The following is a 20456-nucleotide window of genomic DNA, read 5'->3' as shown; positions in this document are numbered from 1 at the left end:
GGCTACGTGCTTGATACGCAACAGATGAACGGATGGGAGTCGATCCAGACACACACACACACCCAGCTAAAACACCCCTTTCTGTTTAAGGATATGAAGGTTTTGTTGGCAGCCGGAGGCGTCTCAAGAGCAGCAACGTGGCGAGAGGTGGAGGCTGCCTGCTCGTGCCACCTTCAGCTACCATGACCTCCTGATTGGAGAGACACTGCTGACCTCCAGGCTGCTCAGGGTCACACAGTCACGACTTTGATGTGCTCAGAAGAACCCCATAAGAACATTTGCATTACATCCAGCAGTCGCGGTGATATTGTTCTGGGTGTTCAGTTATCGCTCCATGTCGTGGGCTGCTGGTCCAGAACCTGGTCCCTGGATCTTGCAATTCAACCCATTGTTGCTTTAAAATGGACTCATTTTCATATACAGAACTTAGCACCTGGCGCTCATGTGACATCATCCTCAGATGGAAGGAGCCAGGACACTAAACCGCTGAGCACCCATCAGGAGCGGTTAGCGGTTTAGTGTCCTGCTGAGGAACGGTTTGGCAAGGTCACTGGTGGAAATGAGGATGGAACCAGCAACCCCTCAGCTGACCCCCCCACCAAGCCAAGCCACCCTTTTGATGGGAGGTGGGTTCATGCTAAGCTAAGGTGCAGGCTCTGACAGGTCAACTATCCATGGCAGCCTAAAGCATGAAAGCCTATTTAGCACCATCTAGTGGCCATCTAGTGAACTACTTCATCACACACTTCAACCACAAGAAAAGACAGAACAGAAAAGGTATTGTTCCATGTTTATTCTCTCGTTTTTATTCGGCCATCAACACAGTGTCAGTCAGCCGCAGCAGCTCACTCGTCTGCCTCCGACTCCTCGTCGTCCTGGCTGATCTGGAAGTACCGCAGCTCGTACGTCTCCTTGTCAGATGCCACCACCCTCAGCCAGTCACGGAGGTTGTTCTTCTTCAGGTACTTCTTAGTCAGGTACTTCAGGTACCTGGTGGGAAATGAGGACGGTTGTTGAGTCCCAGGGCGCCTCAGGCCACCTGCCTGGCCCCGCCTCTACAGGTAGACACTGTGCTCACCGTTTGGAGAACTGTCTCTCTGACGTGACGTTGATCTTGTTCTTCATGCGGCCAACGGTCACGATGTTCCCCAGGTTCCCCGTCTTACCATTGACCTTGATCCTCTCTTTGAGGAACGTTTCCTATTGGACACAGCACAGAGAAGCGCTAGGGAAGAGAACCCTAGTCATTGGGAGCTAGGGAAGAGAACCCTAGTCCACACACAGGGTAAGCCGCCGCAGACGTCATTAACCCTTTCAGCTCAGAGGTCTGACCCATCTGACCGTGGGGTTAGAGCTGGGTGGATCCCACTAGATTAACAGTAACCAGGGGTTACCGAAAGTAGAAGACTTACAAAGTTAGCTGAGTCCAGGATGCCGTCCTCCACCGGGTGGGTCAGGTCTAGGGTGAACTTCCACCCGGCTCCCTTTTTGGCCTTCTTGCTGGGGGTTGGTCTTTTCTGTTTGATCTGATCGGGGTTAGAAGAAGATATCTGAAACTGCAGCGACTGAAGACATCACTTGGCCTCCTGGCTTCACTCGTTTGGCGAGCAACTCCAAGTTGGCGGACTTCTAGTTTCTCAGACAATCACAGGTGAGTCACTCATGACCTGCAGACCTGAGGACCCCCACGTCCCGCAGCCACCTGGGTGTCCCACCTGTCCCCCCGAGCTCTTTCAGTAACTGCAAACATCTGAAGGTGCTACTACTGTGACGCAGTACTTCTGGTTCTACTACCACTGCTGCTTCACTACACACTGCTGAGCTAACAGTGGTCTCACAAACTCCTCACATGAGGAGTACTACCACACAGAGCCGGAGTACTTCTACGTGAAGAAGCTCAAGAGCGACTTTCCTGGAGTTCAGTCAGGGAGCGGAGCGGACACGTTTAGGAAGCAGACGTTTCATTCAATAAAGCAGTCTGAAATTAATCAGGTTTCAATTAACGAGTTAGCTGTGCTTGCAGTACCACACTGAAGAGAAAAACCCATCACGTCTACAAATAAAATCTGTTGGTGTTTAAATGATGCCGAACCTGAAAGCGGACCTTTAGTTCCTATTTAGGAGTCGAACATCTCGTCGTTGACCCTGCAGGGCGGTGACGAACAGGAACGCGACATTAAACCGGCTTTAATGCGGCGGAATGTCGCTTCTCTCGCCGCTGAGTGAACACGAGGGAGCTAATGCTAACGCTGCTAGCTCCTTCGTTTCTTCCAAACCAAAGCGACCTGAACTTCCGAGGCGGAAGTTCCGTTCGAGCTTCATCTCATTCTGGCATCTCAGACGAAGAATACAAGAAAAACCTCACAGGACAAAGACAAATTCACTCCATTCCGAGGAATCGTCTTCACTTACCGGCGCCATGTTGAGCGAACAGAGCAGAAAGAGAGAACCGGACATGACGCAGACATGACGTAGCTGGTGTAGCTTGAAACGCCCTCCCCCAAAGAAGGTGAAGGCAGGATTGCGGCAGAAATAGATGCCTGCATGTGTCAGGAAATGGAAGCCGAGTGGAAAGTATGAACGAGGCCGGCCTCCCAGGCACGAAGCGCTCGCGTGTCCCTCCGCTGCGGCGGAGACGCGTTCGTGTTCCTCAGTTCTGAAACACGGACGCGTGGGCTTTCGGTTTTGGTGTTAGGAACGGGGTTTTCTGGGCTGAGACGGTTCTGGGAGTCCAAAGGTCACAGCAGCCCAAAGGCGCCCTGATAATAAAGCTGCTGAGGCAGGTCAATCATTGACCAGCACGGCCCCCGGGTCTGGCCTGGGCCTCTGAGCAGCCTCGGGCCTCCGAGCAGCCCTGGGCCTCCAGCTGCAATTCTATCAACCCAGAGAGGGAACCCCACCCCCACCGCCCCATCCACCGGCATGAGTCAGAGAACCCAAAGCTGGTCAGATGAGCACGAACAGGATGTGTGTGTGTGTGTGTGTGTGTGTGTGTGTGTGTGCGCGTGCCACACCCAGCTCTGAGCAGAAACGCCGGTGTGATTCATGGTAACATCAGCTTGTCGGGCGTGACTGTCGGCCGCCTCCCGCTCGTCTTCCTCCTCAGCTTCACATTCACTCAGCAGATGTGTGAACGTCGGCAGCAGCTCGGAGGGCGTCCATCTTGTGTAACGTTGAGAAATTGTTCTTGACCGTTACATCAGGGTTCTTTGACATTTGGTCCTGGTCTGGACATCCCGGGTGGTCCAGACCAGGGTCCTCGGGTACAGCAACAGCTTTGTGAAAGGCCTCTGACACTGCAGATGCCATCAGACATTGAACTTGTCAGTGAGTTTACTGCTCTCTTCTCGCCGGGGCGTTTTGGTCCCTGGGCTCGTCATCTCAGAGGGTTTGTCAACCGTCGGGGTTCTGACGTCCAGAAGGTCACTCAAAGATCGTTGCTACGGGTTTCAGTCGACTCCTAAAGTTCAGAGGCTCACCAGACCACAGCGGAGGCCTCCGCGTTCTGTCAGGACATTTTATTAGTGTCACACCTTCCATCACTTTTATTGATCAGGTCTGACCCCCCCCCCCAACAAACCGTCTCCATGACGACAGCTGAGAAGCTCTCCGGTGAGGGAGCCACCTGTGTTGGAGGCCTCCAAGGTTCTGCCTGGGTAGATTTAAGTTTCTCTCCATGTGCACGTTGGACTTGAGTCTGTTACTCGCTGCCAAAAACACTTGACACAGAGCAGCTGGGCGTTCGGCTCTACACTAGGGTTCTTCTTGCACGATAGGTGGAACCACTACCACCTCTGCATCACCATGGTTACACTGAGTGGAGCGTCTTTGTGCATTCCCTTAAAGGCTCTGGTCACATGACCATGAGGTTTAGCATCCATGTGAGTCAGATTCTGATCTGAACGGCGGAGCCCTGGAGGGACCAGGGAACTAGACTTTGTGGGCAAGAGTGGAAGTAAATGAAGGGGACGTTATGTTCCTATATACTGCGACCTCAAACAAACTAAGTTGAGGGAACAAGTTATTGCTCGTGGCCTCGTTGCGTTTTTCTGTTGGTCCACAAAAAACAAATCAGATCGACCACTCTGGCCTCCAGGGCTCCGTGTCCAACGCTTCGCACCAGACGGACATCAGAAGCCTTCAGTCCTCCACCGATTCACGTCAGAGACACAAAACCAGACAGACATAGTTTGCAGTTTTTGTCCATTTGTTTCAATGTTTTATTTGCCATCTCCAGTCAGGTGACAAAGGCCTCGAGTGAACAGAAAGTTTGCGACTACCACCACCCTCCCAACCTGGTCGAGTCCCTCAAAACAAACACCTCACTGCAAACCGCCTCACACATTTCAGGAGGCCCACACCGCGAGACACTCGCGCCTCTCTAAAACAAAACAAAAAAAAGCACTCTTTTGTATTGGGGGATGGGCAGGGCAGCAGGGGCGGGCCCTTAACTGCCCCGCTGGTCAAGAGGTGTGAGTGCCAGGGACCCTCACACCCCTCAAACTTTTACACAGACGAGAGAGTGGCGTTTCTGGGGAAATCACTGAAGTTTGTTTTCCTTAGGGGGAGACGGGGGGAGACGGGGGGGGGGGACTAAAAAGCTTCTCTTTTCTTGGTTTTACTTTGACATGCTAGGGTGGACCTCAAATGCTCGCCACCGCCACTCCAGCGGTTAGGAGACCGTGTAGCGCCCAATCCAGGCAGGAACCAGAGCAGAGGCCATGCTGGAAAGCGGTACAGCTAAAGGGACGACCTAACCAGAATTTAGCATCTACAGGGCGACCCCTCCCCTCCCACTGTGTGAACTCAAAACTGCCCCCTCCCATTTAAAAGACCTGCTCTATTTAATCTAAAGAATATAAAAAATAATCATACAAAAGCTGAATCCCGTTGTTATTTCAACATTCAGGAATGTGAGTGGCGAAACCAACACTTTGAAGGCAAAAATAAGCAGGAATGAGCAACCGAGCGTTATTTTTGAAGTCGTTTTATATAAAGTAGATTTGTTAGCAAACAAAACCTCAGTGATCAGGCAGAGGACCGAGCAGCGAGCCGCTCCGAACATTCCCAACAGCAATGGAGAAGAGAAACCAAGGGGTAGAAAGAAAGATCAATGATGAAGAGAAATCACAACAGAATGATTGAGGTTGTCCGTGAAGGCCGACGCTTTGGTGACAGAACCAATGAGAATGCAAGAGACTGGTTGTGGGTGGTGCTTGTTGCCTGGGCAGCAAAGTCCGGCTCCTTATTTGCAGGCCAGGACCTTGGTAGCGACAGCACATTCCTCCCCCATGGCAGAAATGACGGTGACCTGCAGGGCACGCAACATGCTCGAGTCAATCATCTGAAACGCTACACACACGCTGCTGCTGGCGGCGCTCAGCTTTCACCGCCGTGTCTCACATTCACCAGCCGACTCAGGTCAGCGTCTGACACGTCTGCTCACTCAGGGAAAACTTCCACAAACCTTAGTTAGCAGAGCCGATTTAACTTCAAATCAGTCACAAGCTACATTAGCACAAGTTAGCATTAGCAGGCAGGTCAGTCAGCTGACCTCAGACACACTCGCATCACCCTGACGGGCTTCCTCGCGTGACTCAGTTACACTCATGACCAAATATTGACTGACACATGCAACAACAAAACGTCTGGGTCAAAACTGCCCTGACGACACTTTCAATGAAGAGGAATGATTAACCACACGGTTGGATTCAAACAGCGGCGGTTTGTCAGGCCGCCAGCGCCCTGAATGCCGAGCTCACCTTCAAGCCTGGAAACTTTAGAAGCTCAGTGACAAACTTCATCACAACGGTGAAATCTTGCCATGACTGCAGACACAGCTACTCACCATGAACTCGTCACCAGCGTCAAACTTTGCTTCGATTTCCTTGCCAACATCGTTTTCAGGAACGCGCAGGTCCTCCCTGATGTCTCCGTTGTCGCTCATCAAGGACATGTAGTTTTCGTTGATGTTGACCAACTGTGGAGAGGAAGACAACTGTCACACACCGTCGCTCCTCAGCTTGGAGTGGAGAACTCAGTGTTGGTTTGTCTCCATAGTTCTGACTCGGTTTTTTGTTGGCTGCTTTAACCCCGATCACGTTAGCTAACCAGGAAGTAAGAGTCCAGTGGCAGGTCAACAAGAGTGCTGCGTTAACCCCTAACCCTCCAGAGACTCCAGGATGCTGAGGGACACCAGGGGTCACAGGTCCCAGCAGGTACAGCTGCTGTATCTCAGCACACCTCTGACCCGAGCGAAGCCCCAGAGGAGGCGAGGCCACCAACAACCTGACAGCATCAAGATCCTGGACCAGCACACTCACGTCCTCCAGCTCAGAAACCCGGCTGCTGGTGGTTTTGCTTTCAGGGGAAGTGAGTGTTGGAAACTCCACCAGGAAATGCAGCCACTTTATTTCAAAGATGAGTTTCAGCTAAAACATTTGAATTTGTCGGCAGAAACAGTTGAGACGATTGAGTGACATGTTTGACATCGCTGAGTTTAGACCAACAGATTCACCCCCTCAGGATTTTGACGGAGAGTAAACCTGATGAATGAGGCGGCACACGCCACCTCCTCAGGCAGGCACTGAGAAGCCTGGAGGTGCGGCCGGTCAGTCGCTCCCAGCGGTGGCGCGTCTCCTCCTCTGGGCGGCGCTCCATCCTGCCTCATACATTCACCCTAAATGTTACTTGTCAGATATTCATTCGCTGTTTCAGCTGCCACTGCTGAAGTACAGAAACTCCACACAAGCTGCTAACTCAACTTCTGGTGGCCAGGCAGCACACACACACACACAAACTCACCAGGTCACATGATCTGCTTGGAGCGGCCATCCAACACACAACCACAAATCACACGTCACTCTGCACTTGTCCTGACACACCAAACAAAAACCTGTGATATATAGGGATTGGATTTACTCCAGCGTTATTGGGACGAGAGCGACACGCCAGTGACAAGTGAGTGTGTGTGTGTAGCTTTTGGGAAACTACAACACAAGCACGGCAGCGTTGCAGCATATTTAGCACATACATGAAGTTAGGTCAGGTCTACGTCACGGATGTGTGTTATTGAGGCCTGTGGGTGTTCATGGCAGCAGGCTGTGCCCCGAGTGTCCCTGACTGATTCAACATGTACAGAAGGGAGCCCCACGCCAGACAGGATGACAAACCTGGTCATCCAGGGGTTAATGTAATACGTAGACGCTAATATGACTCAGCATTTTGATCCAAAGGTGACATCAGGACAACAGAACATTTCAGAGGTGTGAGGAAGGCGAGCGTACCTGGTAGTCTATCCTCTTAATGGAGGGGACATCCATGTTGTGGGTGGAGGGACACATGTCTTCATACTTCTTGTTGGTGAAGATGTCAATACCAACCAGGTTAACCTGAAAATCAAGTTCGCCACACAGGTGAGTCAGTGATCCATGAGCTCGGACACACCCCATCGGCCGTACTTCAGCTGCAGATATTAGGGAGGTGCGGCAACTTGGCATGAGTGGATCTATAGCTGCCCCACCCCCACTGCTGGCGAGACACCAGACATCTGTGATGACGCAGCATCGCTCAGCAGGTCCAGCCGCCACAACAGAACGGCTGGCTCGTTACTGTTAGCCACGCCGGTGCTGCCTCTGCACCTCAGATGACTCTGCTCACGTTCTATTTGTCGATGCATGTTTGCCGCCATTCTAACTGGGTTCTTGGTATAAGGAAGTGAAACACTACACTATTAGTGGCCTGTTCTTGTGTTATTTTACGGCAACTGTCAAAGCTTTCAGGTTCGTTACCACAACTTTGGGTGGCGCCAACAGATCAACAGGCACCCCTCAAACAAGCAGAATGTTCGAAAACATTTATTTTTTAAATCAGGTCTGAGAAGCAGGACTCAGCCCACTAGTGGCGCGACTTCATCTCCCTGTTGAGATGAGGGGCAGCAGGGCGCGCGGCCGCTACAGGAACGGAAAAACCTGCACCGCCTTCCACATGTGACATACAGAGGAAGCCGCTGCCATCAGCAGATGATTCCATGAAGACCGACACATTGGTAGGTGTTACGTTTGAGCCTGAACGTCCCTCAAACATAAAAGGAAGTGTGGAGAATAAAGTAGTTAAAACTAGTGAACAGCTTCATTGTGGCATTTATCACCAAGCAGGTCCTGACTAAACATCCACAGCCAGATTCCTGTTTGCGTGGACTCGGCTGCAGGAGGGAGCTGCTGGGCGGCAACAGGAAAAACTGAGGAGCCGCAACTTACTGGGGCTGCTACTTCAGGCTTCTTGGATCAGCCTGGTCTGAAACCTGACACCCGCCAGGCCCGAGCTGAGACTCGGGGATCTGCCAAGTGACACATCCTTGACACTTGTTAAGTTTATGCTTTCCAAACCCTATAACCCCCGGCTGCTCTAGTTAGAGAGGCTGCTACAGGAACGGGACTGGACTTCTACCTTAGCATGCCCGTGCTTGCCGGTCTTGGAGGTGGACATCTCTACGATTTTGCAGGGACGTCCCTTCAGCACCACATAGCCGTTCTTGCGCAGAGCAGAGCACTGCATGGGGTAGGTGGCGGAGGCGCCAGACTCGCCGGTCTGAAAGTCAAGATCGGGATCTGCCATGGTGCGATGGTTCAGGGGCGCTGCAAGACATGGACACATCAGTTAGCTCACAACCTGTCTGGCACATTCAAGATGGCTCCCGTGAGGCTTAGAGGACCAGGGAGCCGCAGCGCTAATGTGATAAACCTGATTAGTGAATCCGATCCAAGCACTGAGCAGTTGGCAGCTTCTAAACCACATCAATAATTTAAGGATCATCTGGGAGGTTTTCAACACCGCCGGCAACATCAGCAGCAACTCAGGGTTTCTGACCCGTTTAATCGTTTAAAAAAACACCAAGGATGAGATCAACAGGAGATTACCAGCTGGGTGGAGTGACGAGCCGGACACTTCTGAGTTCCGTCATTCAAAGTGAAATAAGACTTCCACAACTGGATGGACAGTTCCTGATGGAAACCACCGAACTGGGCGAAGACAACATCCTTAATTTGAGAAGTCTCAAGATGGAGTCAACTTTAAATGAGTTCTGACATCATAACCAGGAAATAAGCAAGGCTTTTCACTGCGTGTCCTGAAAATCTGGCTTAATACTGCGACATGTCGGTACGAAAGCCAACAAACGAGGCGATACTTATCTCCTAACAGCTCGGTTGGTTGCTAACTCTGACCAAGCTAATTCTCCATTTGATATCAACACGAAAACCTGACAGGCAAAACCACTCCTGGCTTGAGTGAACAAACTGGACACGGAGCTGGTGGCTCCCCTCCGTGGTTCGCTGCTGCCACGTCAAGTACATGTCGCACAGGCGATCAGTCCTGGTTGCTATGGTAATGAAACCGCTTTTTTTGAGAAATGACATCAAATGTTCATGGTGCTGCAGGTAGTCCATTTCTTTGACAACACACAGTGAGTGTCAGACCAGTTGGTTACCATGACTACTAATCAATGCAAACCTTCCAACTGGTGGATTCGATGTGTTTATTTTACCGTGCGGCTCTGAGCAGAAGCCCTGATGTTAAGAACGCCAGCAGCTAAACTCAGTCCATTCTGGCGATGCGTGACTCACTCAGACAGGAGCGCAGCAAACTGGCAACTTTAACTTCAGGGAAATTCTTGTCAACCACCATTAAAACAAGTCCAACAAGAATATTTCAACCAAAGATTTGTTTCCATTGCCACAAATTTATATAAATTCAGATCAGATTCAAAGATGCGACGTGGGGCTGGGGGCTCTTATTTTGGGGCTCTGAGTCATTTCTTGGGTTATTTTACTCCACACTGATACGAAGTTGAGATTTAACACCACTGCAATGGAAGAAGAAATCTAATCAAACTACTTGTATCAAAAGGAAGCTTACATGAAACTACTGAACAGATGACAAGTAATTCCACTTTAAAGTAGCTCCAGAATAAATGCTTTTGCTACATTTTTGAGGTTAAATTTTCATTCGGTGGTTCAATTTTTACCGAGTTTTAAGCCGCTCTAAAGCCTTTGAAGGCCTAATTGAGAGGTTCGAGAACAGTCTCCCAAATAACGCGAGACTTGGAAAAAGTGGCACCCCGAGCCTCAAGTATTCTTCATCCGCGCCCGTTTTAGATGTGGAAATTAAAAGGGTGAGATTTGATGGAAGTCGAACACGGACGCACCGACAACAAGTCCGGTCCAACACGAGGCTGGACCGCTAGCTGCGGCGCTCTCTAACCCTCCAATACAACGGTTCCTCTCTACGTTCTTTATAAAAATTCACTTATTAAAACAAAACGTTGTTAAAAAGACGTTAAGAGGCGACCGTGTTGTGAAGATAATCCCCTGGGAAAGTCAATTATCTGTGATAAACACATTAGCACATGCTGTTACAAGTTAGCTGGCCTGGAGTTTCCCAGCGCACCAGATAACGACAACGCCAAATATACCACAAGTTAAGTTACATAAGCTACAGTTACACTACTGAATCCCATGAAGTAACGTCAATGACTGCTCAATATAACATTTTGTCACCCGTGAGAGCCCCCGGTGATTAATAAGTAGCCGTAATAAGCTAGCGCTTCCTAGCTGCGGTGTACCGTTATTCGTCTGTGTGCGCTAATGAGATGCTAACAGCGGCTAGTCATGCTAGCCGTCCATTCAACTTGATCCAAATAAAAGCACAGATAGACTCTCGGTCGACAGCGGCAAACATGGCCACCCTTCATTTTTTAATAATAGCCTTGATGGTAGCGTTCGACCTAGCATGACAGTGCGGATTCTGACCGGCAGCCCCGAGGCATTAGCGGAGGATGACAAGCGACTTCCAGCGACCGCGCCGCTGAAGGCCGCATGTCCCTTTGATTCAGCCTGGTAGTGTTTGATAGAGCACGGACACCCACACCCTGCTCCGCCGCCGACCACATCCGCCGCGGAATTAAACTCCCAAAACTTCTCGAAGCCCTGCACATGTTGTTTAGTACCTCTATGTCCGTTATCAGGTCAGCTAAAAAGCCTTTAAGCCCTCCGTTTGTCCCCCCAAGGCAGAAACACGCGCCATGCCACACTTACCTTCCAAGAAAAAGAGGACCGAAAGTGCGCAGGCGCGTCCAACTTCACTGCAGCATCCGTAGAGGAAGAGGAGAGGGAGGGAGCGTTTATGAGTTCCGGTGGCAGCCTGGTAGAAAGGGATGCCAGGTCTGACCCCGACATGGCAACCCAGCAGCCCAGACAATGGACGTTCATCAGGAACATGGTCGAGGAGGTGACACACATCCACGCTGCTTTTCTTCCAACGTTTACAAACACAACATGAAGGAGAAATGGCAGTTTCCACCTGAAGCAAACAACAATGGCCGTGCAGGAGGGAGCAGGAACAAGCAAGTGGCTCGCTACGTCCTGCTCCTTCACCACCCGCCTCATCAACCTCAAATTCCTAATAAATCATGTTTTGTTTTGCTTGAGCTCAAGACAAAACCAGCAGGCCATACATAAAGTAAATACATGAATAATAATAACAATAAAAGAAATAATAATGTTCCTTAACCTGTAGTTTCATTGATAATTTCATATCCATAGCATTTCATTCTAGGAGCTGATGTTTAAGGGTTCTCTTCTTTGAGCGGCAGCAGACAGCTGGTCAAAATGGTCCCTGTAGACTCGGTGATCAGCCAGGTGCGGCGTGTCACTGGGATGTGAGCACCCATCTGTAGCGCGGCCAGCCACGCCAGCGCGTCGGTACTCAGCGGGAAAGCTTTGCTCAGTGCGGCAGAACATTTTTTTTGTCACAATTCAGAAATGCGCTCTCACCTCACCTCATCTTTATGATGACAGACAGACAGACAGACAGACAGACAGACAACTTTATTAATCCCTTTTGGACGTTCCGCCAGGGAACTCTCCTCAACATTCATTCACAGCACTGTTACCATAGAATAGACTATGAATGAAACCTTAGCGAAAAATAGCAAAGACAAAACAAAGACTATATATACTCTTTCTCTCTCTCTCTCTATATATATACACATATATAATATTTATATATGCATATATACATGTGCGTGTGCCTGTGTGTACCTGGATGGTTATGTATATGTGCATAGTGACAGGAATAATCATAATATTAATTGTTCTTAATTGTTATTCGAACAATAATAATAATTATAACAATAATAATGATGATGATATAATATAATAAAAAAATGAAACTCTAGAACCACAGACTCTGTATTTTAACCCAAACCAGTGACTTACTGCAACAACTCCACTCCTGAGAGATGTCAGGTTTCTCCCCGAGTGAGAGCTGGGCTCAACACAAACATGGTGGGATGGCACAGGATGCACAGAGACCTTCACTTCTTTTCTTTATGTTTCCTGACGAGTAAAGCAACAATTTAACGGCAGACGGTTGCCCCATCAGGCCGTATCCCAGCTGCCCTGCTCTAGCCCCAGACTGGACAGATTCAGTGATGGTTATTTACCACCGCTCAGAGAAAACTATTCATAAAATAGAATGCAGAAAACTGAAGTTCCCTTTAAGTGGGGATGCTGAAGTCCTGGCGCTCCTGCGGCGGCGGACAACCCAACCGGCTGGAGGCATCTGGAGCTGAGGCGCCTCAGGCTGGGATCGCTGGGTTTATGGGGAGAGGAGGCGAGCAGTTTCCAGCCATTCTTTGCTCAAATGCTGAAGAATCAAAACTTGTGGAGGTGAAGTGAAGAACGAGAGCAGACAGGCGGCGCTACTGTACAAGGAGAAGACATTTATTGTAGAAGTTCCACCATCACAGATGTGTGTTACCAGGTTGAGGTCGTCTTTTGATTCCAGTGATTCAGACGAGGTGAAAACATACACCCACATGCATGTCACACACCTGTGCACGCACGCACACACACTCTCACACACGCGCGGGTCATCAGCCGTACATATTCTTGATACGTACAAAAATTGAAATACAAATACAAATAATACCACAATAAAAACATTGTTGTTGTTGTTTTAGAAATTCTTATAGCTATGGTCTCTAATCTGTAGAAAGACAACTAAGCTTTAATAAATGAACATTATTTTTTGTCTTTCTCTAAAATGATGAGTAATATATCATCATAATGAAAATTCTTCCAGTATATACTGTATATATATATATAAATACATATATATATATATATATATATATATATATATATATATATATATATATATATATTTAAGTATTTTTGTATCTATGGTTTCTCAAACTGACCCTGCCTCCTGACCTTTATTCACAGAATGTCAACGCTAACATCCCGCACATGTAAAAGGCTTCAGCTGGCCGCTAAGTGGCATCGCTTACACCTGTCGCTTACATTTAGATTGACGACCAAGAAAAGAAAAGATCAAGGAAAAGATGAGCCAGTTCCTCTCCTGCAACACCAGCGACCTCGGTTAAAGGGTTAAATACCCAAATAATAGATCCAGTTGGCATTGCTTCTCTTCCTCTGAGTGTGAGCATCACCAAAATGGCTAAAATAGAAGTTCATCAAAAAGAATCACGAAGAATCATTTTCTCAGGGTAGCAAACAGATGCCAAGCCAAATGGTTCCGTTTCAGTTTCATCTGGATGTTGTGGATTTGTGTGGAGCGTTGAGCTGCGTTCAGAACCGCCTGCTAACAGACTCGAACATCACGCCATCATCAGCAAACTCTTCCCACCGAGCGGTAGCGGTGGTTCCGTTTCCCAGCAACTCCGTGGGAAGTCTTTGAACCATGACGTGGTTATACTCTCTGGGATGCAGAGGCAAAGCGGAGGGACACATACGGCAAACCTGCGTGTGGTTTCTAGGCAACAAAGGTGGCTACATAAACAGCTAAGTTACAATAAGCATTACATTTAGTCAAGCTGAGAGACGACAGATCCATCTGATGTTCCACTGTGCTTCACATTTGCCGCCAGGACAGGTTTTGAATGCGGCGTTGTAGAGTTCCAAAATGGGTTCTAAGTCCATGTTTACTGTCCAACCTAGCAGGGTCGTTGATTTGTGTTTTATCAGCCTGTACGATGGCTAGCTCCTAGCGAGCTACTTAGCATACATACTTAGCATAATCAATCCTGCTGTCCTTGTGACTTTATAAAACTAAGGTGTAGCCACGGAAACCTCCAGAAGGAAACTCTAAAACGTAGCAATGTAATGTGGGCGTGTCCTCAGTAATAGTTGGAGCTTGTTTGTCTTTGTAGCTTGTAAACAGGAATATTGTATTAGAAACTCAAGTAACCACGACCAAAATATTGTGCTATCAAAATCACGTGTCCATGTAAATGTTATTCTTTCTACTTTGTCACGCGATTTCCTACAGACCTCCAGGCAGGAAACCCAAGAGACATTTGAGACGCGTGGGCTGATGTTCCTGCGAACCGAGAGCCTGGGCCGCGCCACCTACTCCGCCTGGCATCGTAGGGCCACTTCCTGTCAATGGTATGTTAGCAGGAGATTCCAAACACAGAGCTCATCTGAACAGCTTCTCCAGTGCGACCTTGAAGTGACGACGAGCAAAACAAGCAGGTCACCAAAGTGAGGCGTGATGAGTAAGAGAGCAATCTTGAAGTGTGCAAGTCCCCGTTTGGCTCATCGGTCAGAAAAACCTCCCATCCGAGAGAAACTACAGTACGGACAGATTTACAGAGGTATGACCAAAAAGAAAAAAAGCTTCTTTTTTTTCTTCAGTGTTCTCGCCGGCTTTGTAAAGTTCTTAACATCAAAGTGAGTATTTACACAAGTGCAGTGACACAGAACAGCAGGGACAGAGAAGGTGGTGAGTGTGGGGGGGGCGACATTTTAAAAAAGTTCTTCCTGTGAGAAGTGGTGTGATGATGTCGAGTTGCAGGTTCAATATCTACAACCTCCAGTCCCCGAACAGAGAGGCTGAGGCCGCCTCTCAGCTCCCCCGTGATGCTAATGGCTCGTTCCAGTTATTCTGGTCCCTTCCTCTCTGACGGGGAGGAGACATAGACGGCGTTTTAGCAGCAGCACTTAAGATGAGTGTTCACACTGGGAGCAGCCCGTCCACGTTTATTTCCTCGGGAACGTCGTCACGAACAGTGTGCCGGCCACCGCTCGACTCTTCAAGGTCTTCAGTGGCAGAGGACGTATTCACAACCTTTGCTACTGTAAAAGAACTGCTATTGCACTGTAAAACTAACAAGCCAACTGTTGAAAATGTTACCTAAAGTTATACTTCACCCAAAAGTGTCATTTGTTCATCAATGAGCGTCCAACTGGATAAAGAAAACCTGGATTATAGTGGATGACGACCTGCAGAGTTTGTAAACGGATGTTCTGGACAGTTAAGCTGCTGTTAGCATCAGTCTCTGTTAGCTTCAAGCTAAATAGACGTGGCTGGTTCTTCCTGCGTTCTGGAGTCAATCAGAAGTCCAACAGGGTGTGTCACTGGCTACTAAGATTATTACTGTGATTCTGACAATGACAATGCTGTAAATTTGATTAGGGTCATGTCAACGGCTAATTTGATAGTTTGTTAAGCAGAATAAACATCTGGGAAGTTGTGGCTTGGTAGGTAAACATCTGTCCATCAGGCGTCTATCACAGGTGAACTTCAGCCAACGAGGTCATCGTCAGCTCAGACGGAAGCTGAAGGCAGTTGGTTCTCTGCTCCTCTCTCAAAGAAGAATCACCCCCCCTGGTAGAAGTGATGTTGACGAGGCAGCTACGCTAACCTTTTCGGGAACCGCCATTGTTGCTCTTAACCTCGCTGTCATCACACCCAAACCCCGCCCCTTCCTCCTCAAAGAAGGTCCTGAACCTGGCAGGGACACAACCACATAACCTGACGCTGCCTGCTACAGACCGTAAATGGCGTTTTCTGGCTGGCTTTCAGGATTTGGGCCTTTTTTTAAATGTTCTATAGCTGTTGGTCGGGTTTTAGGAGCATTCTTTGGACGTGAACACAGCATTTTTGTACGGGTGTAAACAGGATTAATAGAGTAGATTCATTTTGTTCTGCCATACAAACAGCTTGGTGGGAACATTGTCACCTTCTTGAGCTAAAATGATCATTTTTATAATAAAGCACTTGGAGCCAGCAGATAAAAACTCCACCTGCAGAAGCTTCCCTTCTACATGTCAACAGAACGAGGGGCGAGAGAGAACGGCGCCCTTAGCATCAGACGCACTAACACATACGCCTCTGGTTTCATCCCACATTTTAGACAAGAACTCAACACGACTGTAAAATAAAACAACAGTGCGGTTAAAGATGGCCGCCGGCCACCAGCGCAGAGGGACATTGGACACCTCCTCTCAGTGTGAACACCTGGCAAGAAGATAGAAGATCAGTGATGTGCTACACAGGGAACCTGTCCGTTCCCTCTTCAGTCAGACGGGGAAGTCAAAGGCTACTCGGCGTGACGTCTGTCTGAAGTTCTCGAAGACAACGGTCAGCCTCAGCTGGAACCTCCACAGGGAAGGCGAAGGCCTCGTCGGGGTTGTGGCTGTACGTGGACGACACACTCCTGTGATGACACTCTTCCTCTGTTGACTTCCTCACCAGTGGACCAACCAGCACACACACACTCACACACACACACTCACACTCACACACACCTGGCCCTCTCTCGGGCGACGCTCAGAGTGAAGAAGGGGAGGGCGATGGTTGAGGGGTTACCAGTTCATCATGGAGCTTCTGTTGAGGGTCATGAAGAAGACTTGGCTGCTGCCTCCTGAACGCACCGAGGCAAAGAAAACCTGCAGGAAACATGGCGTTGAAAATCCCAGTCGCAGTCTTAACTCTGAGTAAATATGTTGCATATCGCTGCTATTTGTTCATGAATTTTCAGCTAATTTGTGTCTCCCTGTTCCACAATGTGGCACCAATGGCAAAAAGAGCAGCCATCAAGAATGATTCAGAACAATCCAGAACTCATGAACATTTATGATCAGCTCAGACTTTTACTCCTGAATCTGGAGCTGTACTGAAGATCGCCTTTCATTTTTCTCAGCATTCGTTGTGTTTCAACTGTTGGCCGCTGTTGTCGGCGGTGTGTGTTCAGGCTGCGCTCAGTGCAGCTGTTCTCTACCTTGTCGTTCCTCTCAGACAGGAACTTCAGTCGCTGAGCTCGCTTGTGCATGAAAACTCCGTCGAGGTGTCCCGTCTCCACGGAGCGGATCTCAATGGCCTTCTCTCCCCAGCCCATGATCTGGTTGGAGTGGATGTAGGCTGCAGAGGCGGGACAGGGAAAACACACACACACACACGCACGCGCACACACACACACACACACACGCACGCACACAGAGGGAGGGAGATGGGACAGGAGAGGACTGAGCACCAGCCTCACACCAAAGCCAACCACACCTCAAGGCCACGCCTCTGGGAGGAGATTATTGCAGCAGTTTCTGATTTAAACGGCCTCCTGAGCTCCTCACGTCCCAGGAAGCTCCGTGTCGGGGAAGATGCTGTCCAGCATCTGATCCAAGTGGTTACGTCTCAGTACCCCACACGGCGAAACTGCGATACCAGGCCAGGGTCAACGGTCGGCAGAGACGGTCCATGTACCCGCTTGTCCGATGGAGAGACTTGTCTGTTACATATTTTTGTGGTACAAAACTGGATCCCTCTTGCCGGAGGAGGGGGCGGACCAGCGGCTCACTGAGAGCACGTGGGCAGAGAAAAGCGCCACAATGCGGGTTGTCATGTTTTCTTTGGGGGCCGAGGAACAGAGCACGACAAAAACTCTAAATCCTCCAGAGGATATTTGTCTCAACGCTCGTCCCAGTATCATCCCTCCATTAATCGCTTCAGTGAGATAAAGAGCTGCCACGTGTCGCCTCAACCACCTACAAATGTCTGCGGCCCTCCAAGGAGGCCTGAGCGCCGCCGCAATGCCAGCGTGTTCCTGACGCAGCGTGAAGGGTCAGACATCTGCTTCACCTCAGGGAGCTTCGCCGCGTTCCTGCTGCTCCTGTGGACGCACTGCTAGCGACCCCCCCCAAGCACATCCGATCAGAGAAACTATTGATTCCACCTCCTCTCCCAGAGAGAGGCCGGGACATTTATGCACACGTCTCTGATGATTTACATCTCGGTGTTTTTGAATCACTGATCTTCTGAAATATTATAGTCTCATCAGAGAGAAACAAGTTGTTTGCTCAGCAGAAAACCGCCTCAGAGGACGAGGAGGAAGTCTGGTCGGAAACAAGCTCCTGTATCTCAGGGAGCGCCGCTTGGTAAACGTTTGTGCGGGGAACGTAAGGAGCCATTCCCACGAGGAGTTAGAAACACACTTGATAAGATTTTGAGTTTTTGCGGTGGGTGTGGGGGGGGGGGCTGAGGCGGGGCTTGGCTGTGAGAAAGTCTGGTCTGACAGAAAAACACACAAACAAAGTAATGATGCGTCGTCTCTACATGAACCACAAACATGTCGGATCAATCAGGATATCAGACTCTGAGAGAGCAGAATGGAAACACACAGGCTTTGATTCTCTCGGATCATAAGATCCAAGAGCCACCCTTGATGTGGCCGGCTCGGATCCACTCAGCCGCTTCCTGGTTCCTCTCCAGGAGGCTGGACTGAGCGTGCTCCTGAATTATTCACCGATTGTGATGATCTCACGCTGAGGTGTGATCTGACTTTGAGGCTTCTGTCAAGCTCACAAACATCTTGTTTGAGTTTGAGTTCAAAAATAAAAGAAGTTTTTCAGAGCTCACACAATCAAGGATGACAGGAACAATGGATGAGAAATTCTTTTGGGAAATATTTTACAGTCACAGAAGAGAAAGACAGACACCAGACAAGCACGTCCCCCCAACGTGAGAGAATCAACGAGGAGAGTCGAAGACACGAAGGTGGGAGCCTGTGTGCAGACTGTGGAGGTTCAATATGGAGATCATTGTCCGCCGAAACGCTGCAAACACATCAGACGTCATACATGCAAGAAACTGGTGGTCCTTGGAACCTTGGTTCCAGTTTTAGCTGCACCATTGGATCACTGATGCCAGGGTTGTCGGGGTGAAATCACGCCGGTCAAACTACCGAGCTCAGGCACCCACACACTCAAAGATGGAGGAACGAGGCAGAAACGCTTCTGTACTTACAGGTCCACTGAGGAAGGAGGTTTCCTCAAGGGTGCATTTGTTATTTCAAAGGAAAATATCGGTCTTCAAGAGTCACATGTGGTCACACGTGGCCACGTGATGTCACAGGAACATTTCTGGTCCTCGCACCGATTTGGAGGTTTGAATTTGTGGTGGTGTGGTTGAAAACAAAACCCTAAACTGTTAAACACCAACAAGCACAACTGTTCCTATCAAAGAAATACACAACCAAGCAGGACACTAACCTGCAGAGACTAACACACACACACACACACACACACACACACACACACACACACACACACACACACATCACCTGACTATTTGTTAGCCAATCATGGGTTTTCTGTAAAACATGCTTCCTTTTTTGCAGCATTTTGGCAGGAGACGATCTCCATGTTGATTCTACAGGGATTAAAGAGCGACGTGTGTCGTCACGCAGTCGATGGAAGTTCAACACTCAAAATCAAAGAGATACACTGAGTTTTCAGGTTTGTTGTGGCTTTGGCCAACTCACCTGTAAAGTGATGAGAACACTGACATCCAGACCAACACTTCAACTCCCAGTATGCCGAGTCATACCTGTCCAGGGACCAGTCTCACCTTCTGAGTCTCATCCGTGAAAACAGGGGAGGTGCATTAGCTTAGCTGCTAACAACAAGCTAGCAAGAAAACTCCTTGACTTCCTGTCAGAATAAGAGCAGCGCTGACAAATACACAATAATAATTAATTGCTGCTGCTTTTATTTTGAAAGCCAGATCACAGCACTGGAAGACATTAGCAGGAAAGATTTCCAGTTATTCTTGTTGCTGAGAACATTTTGAAAGTCTGGTGATGTGTTGACAAACTGTCACGGTGCTCATGACACAATTAAAAAAAAGGTTAGGGTTTCGTTGTGTGTCAAAGAATGTTAGTGGCCATCGGCTAATGTTAGCTCTCTGAGCAAGTTTGCTCACACACTTGCCAGCTAAAAAGCTAGGCTAATATTTCATAGACATATATTCATATAATACTTGTTTTCCAGAGGTCATTTGGCAGGGAAGCTGAACTGTGCAAGGCACTGCATGTCTGACACATTCTCAGACCCTACGTCATTTTGCTGTCCGCAATGATGTCACCGTCGTAGGTACAATAGAAGCCGTGTGACATCACGTTAGCCGAGGAGTGCAGCAGGTTGTCTATCACAGCTCCTGTTCTCTGTTTCTAAGAATTCTCAGCTCGCGCTGAGGGAACTATCGCTGAGCAGCAGGTTCTCTTCGATCTCGCTCAGCATACTGACGTCATCGTGTTGGCGGGAAGCGATGGAGGTGATCGGTGACGTGGACGGTGGCGATGTCAGTGTTCTCAT

General features: G+C 48.9%; 3 protein-coding genes across 9 annotated transcripts in view; all 3 read right to left on the bottom strand.

The window, feature by feature from the left end:
• Positions 1 to 783: 783 nt before the first annotated feature.
• Positions 784 to 2545, bottom strand: rpl22l1 (ribosomal protein L22-like 1). The gene is made up of 4 exons (XM_086191054.1): positions 2413 to 2545; positions 1413 to 1526; positions 1079 to 1200; positions 784 to 990 (listed from the first exon to the last, which is right to left on the bottom strand). Exons 1-4 carry the CDS (start codon positions 2455 to 2457, stop codon positions 846 to 848), a joined length of 426 nt encoding a protein of 141 aa, XP_086047180.1. The 5' UTR covers positions 2458 to 2545; the 3' UTR covers positions 784 to 845.
• A 1644-nt stretch (positions 2546 to 4189) lies between these two features.
• LOC147241299 (eukaryotic translation initiation factor 5A-1-like) lies at positions 4190 to 11250 on the bottom strand. Of its 3 annotated transcripts, none has more exons than XM_086191598.1 (5): positions 11094 to 11250; positions 8449 to 8636; positions 7287 to 7391; positions 5849 to 5980; positions 4190 to 5311 (listed from the first exon to the last, which is right to left on the bottom strand). In XM_086191598.1, exons 2-5 carry the CDS (start codon positions 8614 to 8616, stop codon positions 5246 to 5248), a joined length of 471 nt encoding a protein of 156 aa, XP_086047724.1. In that variant the 5' UTR covers positions 8617 to 8636; positions 11094 to 11250; the 3' UTR covers positions 4190 to 5245. The 3 variants fall into 3 exon arrangements, with proteins under 3 accessions (XP_086047724.1, XP_086047725.1, XP_086047726.1); XM_086191599.1 differs by lacking the exon at positions 11094 to 11250 and adding an exon at positions 11006 to 11025; XM_086191600.1 differs by lacking the exon at positions 11094 to 11250 and adding an exon at positions 8919 to 8940.
• A 1500-nt stretch (positions 11251 to 12750) lies between these two features.
• The window catches only part of tnikb (TRAF2 and NCK interacting kinase b), a 41038-nt gene continuing 33332 nt past the window's right edge, over positions 12751 to 20456 (bottom strand). For all 5 annotated transcript variants that reach the window (XM_086192229.1, XM_086192231.1, XM_086192232.1 and 2 more), the window contains 2 exons: positions 17090 to 17229; positions 12751 to 16757 (listed from right to left, as the gene is read on the bottom strand). In XM_086192229.1, coding sequence (XP_086048355.1) covers positions 16674 to 16757; positions 17090 to 17229 — 224 coding nt within the window. In that variant the 3' untranslated portion in view covers positions 12751 to 16673. The remainder of the gene's footprint in view (positions 16758 to 17089; positions 17230 to 20456) is intronic.

The sequence above is a fragment of the Aulostomus chinensis genome, chromosome 21, assembly GCF_037954235.1.
Source record: "Aulostomus chinensis isolate RoL2024-O1b breed Wild chromosome 21, RoL_Achi_v1.0, whole genome shotgun sequence".
NCBI classification, from domain to species: Eukaryota; Metazoa; Chordata; class Actinopteri; order Syngnathiformes; family Aulostomidae; genus Aulostomus; species Aulostomus chinensis.
Note: the sequence above shows the minus strand (reverse complement) of the source record. Positions and strands in the feature narration are given on the sequence as shown.